Source organism: Asparagus officinalis, chromosome 7 (assembly GCF_001876935.1).
Source record: "Asparagus officinalis chromosome 7, Aspof.V1, whole genome shotgun sequence".
NCBI classification, from domain to species: Eukaryota; Viridiplantae; Streptophyta; class Magnoliopsida; order Asparagales; family Asparagaceae; genus Asparagus; species Asparagus officinalis.
In genome coordinates, this window is record NC_033800.1 from 38,648,584 (window position 1) to 38,660,273 (window position 11,690).

Here is an 11,690-nt window from a genome sequence, read left to right on the forward strand (position 1 = left end):
TATTTGGGTGATAGTTGATTAGTTGACGAAGTCAACACATTTCATACCAGTGAAGACAACTTATACGGTAGAGACTTATGCGAGGATATTCATTCAGGAGATCGTGAGATTGCATAGAGTTATAGAGACGATTGTGTCAGACCGAGGCTCAGTTTTCACTTCACATTCTTGGAGGAGCTTCCAGAATTCTTTCGGTAGCCAGTTGTCGTATTCTAGTATTTTCCACCCGCAGACAGATGGACAAATTGAGAGAGTGAACCAAGTATTGGAGGACATGTTGTGGGCACGTGTTATAGATTTTTAGGGTAGTTAGGAGCACCACATCCCATTGATTTAGTTTGCTTATAACAATAATTATCAAGTGACTATTAGCATGACACCGTATGAGATATTGTATGAGAGACCTTGTAGATCGCCTATTTGTTAGGCAGAACCATAGGACAACTTTTTGCTTAGACCAAAACTCACGAGACTAACTATAGAGAAGTAGCACTAATTCGGGAGCGCATACTTGTAGCGCAGAGTCGTCAGAAGAGTTACGCAGATCAGAGATGACGACCGTTAGAGTTCCAGGTTGGGGACTATGTCTTGTTGAAAGTATCACTGACGAAGGGAGTTTAGTGATTTGGTAGACGAGAAAAGCTTGCCCGAGATATATTGGTTCGCTTAAGATAGTTGAGCGCATTGGAGCCGTTTCGTATCGGCTAGATCTTCTAGCATCGATGTCATTGGAGCCGTTTCGTATCGGCTAGATCTTCTAGCATCGATGTCGAGTATACATGATGTTTTCCATGTTTCGATGCTCAATAAGCATTTACACTATGACGAGCAACATCGAGTGTTAGATGCGCTAGAGATTGAGCTACAGGATGATTTAACTATGATTGAGATTCCAGTTTGTATTCTTGTCAAGGAGGACAAAAGACTTAGAAATAAAGTGATACCTTTAGTTAAAGATCAATGGAACTGGAAATGAGCTGGGAAGGTTTCTTGGGGGAGCGATGAGGATATGCATCATGATGATCCGCACCTATTTGAGGAAGTAAATTGTTTGGTTATGATATGTCTGTGTTTATGGTTATCTATATGCTCATATTTATACTTAACGCTAGAATGGTGGTATTAACACTTAGCTCCTAATTATTTGGAACACATGATATATATATATGGGGGGTTCCTTATTTGGATTTTTTGTCTGACATACTTGTTTCGCTTAGTTAGGGTTTAAGTGTGAGTATTTGTATTCTAGACTATTAAGTATAGATATTGAGAAGGATTCTAGGGAGCGCAAAGATGTTATACGTCGTGACTACCTACACATGTTTGAGCAAGCAAATTGATTGATTTTGATTGGTGTTCATGATTATCTATATTGTTATGTTTATACTTAACGCTAGAATGGGAGAATTAACACTTACCTCCAATCATTCGGAACACATGGTATATATATGGGGGGTTCTTTTTTGGATTTTTCACCCGACATACTTGTTTCGCTTAGTTAGGGGTTAAGTGAGAGTATCCGCATTCTAAATTGTTAAGTGTAGATATTGATATATTTCATATTTAGAGATTAATGGTACTAGATGTGTATGTAAGAGTTTCCTTGTCTGGATTATCCTATCAACGTATTTTTCTGGTATTATTAATCTCTGAGATACGATTGCGGAATTTCGAGGACGAAATTCTTTTAAGGGGGAAGAATGTAAAATCCTGTAAATTTAAATATATTGTGATAAATAATAATAAATATGTTATATAGTGATAAATAACATATATTGATGATTGAGTATGCTAGGAATTGATTTGAGAACAATTCAATGTATATATGTGAGTGTAGAAGAGAATCATGCATGAAACATGCACAAACAGACTGATTTCAGTGTGTCTAGTCGACTACTATCCGTAGTAGTCGACTAGTAAGGTCATTAGTCGACTAATAATAAAATTAGTCAACTAGTCGGGCTCTTTCCAGATTCCTAATGGGTTTCGAGTCGGATTCGTTTTGTTTTGAGCCTAGCTTATATCTATGTATGTATACATGTTTTAAACATTATCCCTGCACTTTTCACGAAAGTTCACAGCCACCCTCTCCTCTCAAACCATAGATCTTGTTTTTGGTGTTTCTCGAGGAGATTCGAGATGTATAAGCGTGCGAAGGGCGAGATCGTGGGCTTTTTGTCGAAGAGAGATCTTGCACACATGTTTGAGGAGCTGCAACACGTTGTTGAGGTAAGATCATCTTCATCCAAACCTATCCATGTAGTTAATAATTGTTTTAAGATATTTACAATGATGTTTTTCATGATTAATCTTAACTTGATGTGATAAAAATTAGATTTTTGATGTTAAATCTTAAACTCATGCTAGATCTATAGTTTATACTTGTTGTTTATGTTAGATTCATGATCATGATCATTAGGGTTACTTTTAAATTTCGTTTTTAATTTGTTAATCATGCTCTAATCATGTTTAAACCCTAGTTTTGCAATTAAATGAGTTTTCTTGTTAATTAAAGATGTTAAAACCTAGGTTTGTGATACCTAAGTTCTGTAAACATGGTTAAACGAATTTATATCTGTTCTAAGTTAATTTGCAAACATGCTTATGCTAATCATGTTAATAGTCCATGTTTTAATTGAGAAATATGCTTAATTAGGATGTTAACCCTAATTAGATTTATTTAAAGAGTTTAAATATTGTTGTAATAATCCATGTTTAATAATTTATAAAGTTTAAACCTTGTTTATGCTTCAGGATAATAAAGTTTAAGTTTTGAACAAGTTACAATATACGAAACATGCTCAGGAGATCAAACAGACTAGTTTCAGTCTATCCAGTCGACTACTACTGTTAGTAGTCAAATAGTAATGCCATTAGTTGACTAATAAGGGTATTAGTCGACTAGTTGGGTTGATTTCCAGTTTTCAACCGCACGACGATACACGTACAGTCATGAATACACACGAACAGTGTCGTAGCGCACACATGAGTATCCCAAAGGGGATAATGTTAAGCATTGATCCGTTTATATTTGAGATATAAGATATATACACGTGATACACATGTTTGGATATCGTTGATGAGCACAACTCAGCACTACTTGGGATAGTGTGTCGATATACCATATGTACATGCCATTGAGTTGGGTCTTAGGATGTTTGAACTAGCAGTCCGTCCCGCACTAGGGTGCGATGAGGATTGTGAGCCGTATTTCTAGGATGGCTATTTGATAGTCCATCCTGTACTCGTATTACGTACAGAGATGCGATGAGACTAATGAGTCATGTACACAGTCAGGATACCAACTTGGTAGTCCGTCCCACATAATAATGCGATGAATCATAACTTGTAAAGATTTGCTTTGTGATGATTATTGATATCCTGAGTCTTTGGTGGATGCCATTTATGAACATGATTCATTGCTGAGATATATGACCGAGGTACTTTGTTCTTGAAAGTACGCAAGATTATTACTATGCTGATATTTATTTTATCTTCCAAATGATAGTGAAAGATATTATAAATATGATACATTGATGTCTTTACTTTCTCGTATTGTTTCCTTTTATTATTTGTTGAGATCGATGATTAGCGATTCACAATTTGAGATATATGGTATATACATAAGGGTTTCCTTGTTTGGATTATTTCGCTCGACGTATCAGTCTCGTGTTGTGAGTTTCTAATTATTGATTTTATTTAGATTGTCTATTTTTAGTTTGGTATTAATATTTAGATAACTACAATTTGAAACATATGATATATACATGAGGGTTTTCTTGTTTGGATTATTTTGCTCGATGTACTACATCTCATGTTATAGGTTTTTAAATATTAATTCTACTTAGATACATGGTAAATGATTTAGGTAGATTATGCTTAATAGGTAGAGCCTCCACTTCATCTAGTAGCCCTTCCGCTGGGGGCAAATGGATGTGATCTTGTTGTAGCGCCTTGACGTTCTTGTTATTGTTGTTTTTAATTTTTCTCAGGTAGCTCAGAGCTTCGGAGAGCCGTAGAATGACAGACTTCCATCATAGTCGTCGTCACTCAGTTTTATTAGTTGAGACTCCACCTTAGATTTTTATATTTATTGTTCAGACATTAGAGTTTTGTATTTCATTTTGTAAGGGCTGTGTGCCTTAGTTCATTTTCAGTTGACTCATGTGAGATACTTCATTTTATTTCAGACATTAGATGTATTTCAGTTTATTCAGTTGAGACATGATTTTAGTTATGAGATATATCTTTCTACATCATGTCTATTGCATTTATTTTCCTTATTTTGCCTATTTTGTACCTGCACTTATATTTAATTCCACTAGAGGATATAACTGTGATTGGCAAAATGTTTTGATGCATAGTGTGGATGCATGACAGGTTTGACATCTCTGGGTTCACCTTCACTACAAGAAATTACATCTTTAACGAAGGGATTTCCCTTTGTTAAAAAGCTGAAAACCTTCGTTATTGTATGCTAATGACGGGAAAAAAAATCCTTCATCACCCGTTGTTGAAGCCCTCTTCACTAAAGGGTCACGAAGGGATATACTACCCGTCGTTATAGAGTCTATAACGACGGAACATATTACCATCGTTAATATTTACGACGGTAATTATCACCGTCGTTACTATCAGTGACGATGATATTTTCCCGTTGTTACCATCAATGACGAGATATTTTCCCGTCGTTACCATTAGTTACGGGGATATTTTCCCGTCGTTATCATTAGTTACGGGGATATTTTCCCATCGTAAAAGTCCTCATAATGGGTAATTAGTATCCCATTAACGACGGTGCTTTCCCTTCGTTGATGAATAAAATACGGTTTATAAAACCATCATTGTAGACTACAAATTTCTAATATACATTAATAATAATTTTTCCATCCATAGACAACTATCATATTATTCTCAACCTGACACTAAGATTCACAACACAAATATATTAAAAATACCCAATAATGAATAAAAGGGAAAATAAAAATTCTATTCATTAATAACATCAATAAATAAAATTCCACCATCCTCAAATATTCAATACTAATAATAAGAATTAATATCCTAATTGTTCCAAAGAAAAATACATGAAACTATCTATAACATTAAAATAAAAGTTTGGGGAAGACACATTATTTCATCCCTAATCATCGTCAAAAGAAGACTCGAGCTACACCACCTCTCCTAATCTTGCATGGATAGCCTGAAAAATTTAAAAAAATCACATAATTAAGAAATATCAATTAAGCAAATATTATCTTATTAAGTAAAATTCACATAATTAAGAAATATCAATTAAGAAAATATTATCTTTTTCTATTTGCATTCTTAATTACCTCTTCTGCAGATGGACGATTCTTAGGATCAAATGCAAGAAGGCGTTCAAGTAGATGTAAAGCCAAAGGATCTACATCAGGGAACTTCTGTGAGAAAGGAATCAGAGGTTTTTTGCGCATTCCATTTAAATATCTTTTAGCCTTTTCATTTCGGATCTGTAGGAATCAAGAGCTATAATCAAAACACATACATAAACATGGTAAAAAAAAGTTGGATTGATATAAGAAGGATATGTTTTTAAGTTGTCTAGTTCTAAGGATCGCATTAAATTCTTCTATGGTGCATAATATACAAATTTATTTTCAAGAATTCTCCGAATAACTCATGTAGTAGTAAAGGCCCCACAACCATAACCAGAACACAGAAGATGAAAAGCCTAGTTATGAGGTTTTAGCTCTTTGAATCACTTGTTCTCTAGTTAATATGATGTTCGATATTATTTTCATTCTTGCTATCAGATAGCTTGTTTCCTCCTAGTACGGATCTGTGCCTCCAGAACAACAAAGGAACTTAGAAATTCAGGCTGACTACAGTTGCATAGCATGCATTACATACATATATTGAAGCACACATAATTCTATTATTTATGTGGAGCTCTTCATGAGCAATGATGTACTTAAGTGCATATATTAAGTATTGATATTCATTGGTGAATAATTTTTCCATTCCAGCTAGCTTTCCTGCCAACCAAAGAGAGAAACTTGTACACATGTGCAAGGTAAAAATCAGAACTTGTGCTTTGGTTGTAAAACAGTATGAAATGATGAACAAACATATAACAGGAAACTGCAACAATAATGTAATGCTAATATAAACAGAAAGTACGGAGAAAAACCAACCCTTGAATTTGTTTCAGGAGGTGGAGTGCCAAGTAGGTCGGTCATGAGATCCAACTGATGCATCCTATACTCCAAATATCAATCGCAGGGGTGTACCGCAAGATGATGAGTAGAAGAGAAACAGATTGGCGTCATCCAAGAAGTATAGTTAAAAATTAGACATGCATGCGTACAACACAAAACATAATCGATTATCACACGGGTCATGTACATGAGTATATCTAAAATGAGTGCCAATCACCAGCCCAGTTTATTCACCATTAGCACAACTCTGTACTTAAGAATATTACTTGAAAGCAGAATAGGCAAGAATTAATGCAAATGCATATACCCAGAAAAACATTTTCATGACAACAAAAGAATTAAATGCAAAAGATAATATCTGATGAAGCCATAATAACAAATGAGAATGGCAGGGTTATGTTCTTAAATTGGGCAAAAAAGCATAAATTGTACGCGATATTACCTTGGAGAAAAAAGAGCCACATAGTCCAGGAGCACGGTACCATCGTGTTGCCACATAATCCTATGATGTGAAAATGAAACAAAGAGAATATAAGTCAACGATAAAGATTCAGCATATCATCTGCTTCTTTTTCTTCTTTCTTTATCAAGGAGACATATCATGCATCTTGGTAAAGCGTTGTAATGAAAGGATAAAAGAACAAGTTAGGCTATGAAGCCATGAAACAACTACTCAGAAGTCAAATAAAATCATAGGCGTCAAGGCACCAGTTTTTCACTTTTAAATCAAAGATAAAACTAGTATTGCAAGAGGAGAAATTCCATACCATCCAGAATATAGCCGAGGGAGCATCATCAAATGAAACACGAGCAAGACCAAAGTCACAAACTTTCAGTTTACAATCCGCATTTGCAAGAATATTTTTTGGCTTCAAATCCCGATGAAAAACATTGGCTGATAACCAACAACACACAACAAACAACCATTAAAATTGTTAGAGAAAAATAGTTATCAATGCCCAATCAAGCCAGCCAAAAAAGGCATTCACCAGTGTGGATATACTTCATAGCTCGTAGAAGCTGGTATAGGAAAAACTGATGGTGTTCAGGCGTGAGATCGTCATTTGCTTTAATAACTTGATGAAGGTCAGATTCCATCAACTCGAAAACAACATAAATATCTTTAAATTCTCTCCGCGAGGGAGGAAGCATTATGTGCCTAATTTCTACAATGTCAGGGTAGCGGAGCAACCTAAGCACCTTGATCTCTCGCAGGATGCGAGTAGCATCCGAAACATGCTCGAAGACATCGTTTATCTTCTTGATTGCCACCTTCTCTCCATTGTGGGTATCCACGTGTAAAACCCCGTAAATTTGAATATTTTATGATAAATTATGGTAAATACGTTATATAGTGAAAAATAACATATTTTGATATTTGAGTATGATAATAATTGATTCGAGATCAATTCAATGTATAATTGTGAAAATATGAGTGCAAATGCACAAGACATGCACAAAGGCCAAAAGAGTGAAAATCTGGGAATAATGACCAGTTAAGAGTTTTTATATTTTATACACCAATTCAGTTAGAATTTGGAAAAATGTAAAAGACCAAAGTTGTAGGTCTCTTCAATATATTTCTAACAAATCTTAGATCACCTCATTCCGAGGTCGTATGAGAAAGTTACAGCCAAAAAACCGAAGATTATTTTCCTAGTCAGACTAGGTTTCCTGTTTCGCGTCAAACAGTTTTGTTTCGGGTTTGTCTCTATAAATACCTATGGTTTTCACAAAAATTCTTTTCTTTTATCATATCTATGAACCCTAGCAGTCACCCTCTCCCCTCAAAAACCCTAGACCTTTTTCTTATGAGTTTGGAGAGCTTTGTGAAGCAAAAAACCGGCACGAGGGCGAGATCATCGACGTGTAGCGAGGGAGAACGAGTTGTTCATGCTTGTGGTTTGCTTGCTGATTGTTTCATAGCCTTGCACATAAGATTAAGGCAAGATCACTTACATCCAAACCCATCCCCATAGTTAAATAACTAGCTTAGAAGTTTATTTTGTGTTTACATGCTTAGATCTTAATCTAATGTGAAAAATATTAGATTTTTGTTGTTAGATCTTAAACTCATGTTAGATCTACATGTTTTTCTTGCTGTTTATAATAGAAATATGATCATGATCATTAGGGTTGTTTTTAAATTCGTTTTTATCTTGTTAATCATGTGCCAATCATGTTTAAACCCTAATTTGCCTTTTTATTGAGTTTGCATGTGGATTAAAGATGAGAAAACTCTAGGTTTGTGATACCTAAGTATTAAAATATAATATAATGAATGTATATCTTTCCTAAGTTGATTGGCAATCATGCTTATGTTTAATATGTTAAAAGTCCATGCTTTAGATTAAAGAATTTGGTTAATCTAAAGAAAGAGGTTTGATTCGTTATTTTTTTGAACTTTTATGCATGTTTTAGGGTTTTGAATACAAATCTAATGCATAAAATCATGTTTATAATTGTTGAGTTGTTTTCAGATGTTCATATCTGCTGTGACATGTTTGCATACAAGTTTCATGAAGATTTAATCATGTTTGAATCACAAAAACACGACGAGAACACGACATATACAAAGAACATGAGAATCTGGAAATTTGGTTCACGGTCGACCGCCACGGTCGACCGCCAGTCTGTTTGGCTGTGCATGATTATATTGTATGGTTTTGGTTTGTCGAGCAGATTTCTCGACCTTATGATGATAGACTATGATATTAGTGATTGTTAAACACCTGGGATGATGGTGAACTTCTGATGTGGACACGCACACCGAGATTAGCGCATGTATGCTAGATTGTGTTAGATTGACACACTTTCATCACGAGTTAAATTGATAAACATATATGAATAGTGTTGTTTTATACGTATCCGGAAATAGGGAGATAAAACCTATTTGTCGCAGAACGATTGAGTAAGAGTATTATAATAGTATCGTTATTACATGTATCCGGAATAGGGAGTAAGAGTATTATAATAGTATCGTTATTACATGTATCCGGAATAGGGACATAATAAAACCTATTTTTGCAGGGCGATTGAGTATGAAATTACGTTATTACATGTATCCGGAATAGGGACATAATAAAACCTATTTTTGCAGGGCGATTGAGTATGAAATTACAAAAGTATCGTCATTCCATGTATCCGGGATAAGGAGATAAAACCTATTGCCGCAGAGCGATTGAGTAAGAATATTAAAAGAGTATCACTATTGCATAAAGAGATGCACACATATATGTGTTATCAGTTATAGTTACTCCCATATTAGATTACCCATGAGTAGGGTACTTTCTTTGGTTCGTGGCATACATGATATGGCCTATGATGATCTTTTCTTTGAGTTGAACAATATTCTCTTATTATTGCGCCAACTACTTGCATGATATGGCCTATGATGATCTTTTCTTTGAGTTGAACAATATTCTCTTATTATTGCGCCAACTACTTGAGAAGTAGTTCGAGATTTTAACATTGGTTCTATGTAGTTGAGGCTTGGAGTATTTCTTTGAGTGTTGTTTCCATTCATAGAGTTGGATTTAGTATTTTGGGATTTATAATTTGAGACGTATAATATATATATGAGGGTTTCCTTGTTTGGATTATTTCGCTCGACGTACTACGTCTCGTCTTGTAGGTGTCTAAATATTAACTCCATTAGATACGAGGAAAATGATATAAGTAGACTATGCTTAATAGATAGAGCCTCCACTTTATCTAGCAGCCCTTCCCCTGGGGGCGGATGGAGGTGATCTTGCTGTAGCGCTCTGACGCTCTTGTTGTTGTTTTTTTTCGTTTAAATTGTATCTTTCAGACAAATCAGAGTTTCGGAGAGCCGCAGGATGACGGAGTTCTAGCATAGTCGCTGTCGCACGGTTTTAGCAGTTGAAGCTCCACTATATAGTTATGTTCATTGTTCAGATTTTAGAGTTGTATTCATTTTTATAGAGGATGAGTGCCTTAGTGAGATTTCATTTGACTCATTGTGTTGAGATGTATTTCTGACTCAGAGATATCTTCATTCTATTTTAGTTGGGCTCATTTGTTGATATATTTCTTCTGTGCATATCTGATTTTGTACTACTTTTATTATTTACCTGTTTGTACCTTCACCTATTTGTTGTTTCCACTAGAGAGATAATGACTGTGATGGTGAAACATGTCATAGCATGATGTTTGGTGCTTGACAGGTTTGACAATCCGGATTTCACCTTGGACTGCAGCCTTGTGTGAACCTTGGGGCGTCACACCACGGCCGAGCCGACGACCCCATAACTTCCCTTGCCAACCACCTCATGAATCTGGTATCGGCTCGCTTTGCCGTATTCAGTGAAGAAGTCTGCTTCATTTGTGCTCTGCATAAGTTCATAGCTTAAAAAACTAGCTACCTATCTTAAAGAAAATGCAGATACGGTTAAAAATCCTAACTTGTTGCTAACATTGAATGCTACAATGAATGTTAGCAAGAATCAAACAACTAGGTATTAACAAGCGTAGCAAAAATTCAACTTTTTACGGATGAAATAATCTCGTATCAAAATCGCGCCTATTCTCAAGAGTTGAAAGAGATCTAAGAGTCAAAACCGAACCTTTTTATCGACCATCGCCCTGCACTTGGGAACACTGACTGCTTTGAGACCAGTGAGATCGTAATCAACGACAACTTCAATCTCACTTCCTTCAACTTCTGTTTCTTTTCCCTCTTCATGTTGTTGATTGAGATCGATGAAATGGGTGGAGACGCTTTGATTTTGGCGCTTGAACAAGCGACAGACGCCATCAACGAACATGCCTCGGCCCCCCATTTCACTGCAGAAATATCGTGAGAGGCGAAGCCGTCACGAAAGGCTTGCTTGCGGAGCACTTGGCTAGTCATACACTGCATATTTTGCCTGCTGCAAGAGATCTCAATGGCGACGTGGGGGAGCGGACGACGAGATATGGAGGCGGCGATGATAAGAAGGGGGATTTTTTTAACTAGGGTTTAAATCGTTATTTTTGCGGTTAGAGGATGATTAGGATTTGTGGGTTTGTAAAATTCGGTTTCGGGTTTTAGTTGGGGCTTCAGATTTGGTTATGGGATTTGTTAATAGAAATAGGTTAATTTCAGTCCAATTATGATTAGGAGTCCCATCAATGAAGGTAATGCCCCCCTTTATTTTTAAGGAGACCCAATAACGACGGTAGTAGGATCAAATCAACGAAGGGATTAGAAAACCGTTATCCCATATCATAATATTTCTCTATTATTTGTAATCACTCGACGAAGGGTTTAAAACCCGTCGTTATTATATGCACATTAATGACGGGCAGCTGGTCCCTTCACTAATTTTGGTCGTTAAATAGCAGATTTTTTGTAGTGCTTGGACTACAGCCATGTGTGAAAACAGGGACGTCACAGTTGATAATATATGTGTTTTATTGCTAAATTTCATACTCTAAAATTAAATCTATTTATTTTTAGACTGGACTTGGCTGGAGGAAGCAGTAGTG

At 35.7% G+C, this 11,690-nt stretch overlaps 1 protein-coding gene across 1 annotated transcript; it reads right to left on the minus strand.

The window, feature by feature from the left end:
• Positions 5,121–10,893, minus strand: LOC109849272 (mitogen-activated protein kinase 9-like). The gene is given in 9 exon segments (XM_020419082.1): positions 5,121–5,203; positions 5,337–5,492; positions 6,177–6,235; positions 6,238–6,268; positions 6,640–6,702; positions 6,968–7,095; positions 7,190–7,497; positions 10,452–10,552; positions 10,787–10,893. Coding segments are annotated over 9 exon segments (894 nt in total). The 5' UTR covers positions 10,802–10,893; the 3' UTR covers positions 5,121–5,170.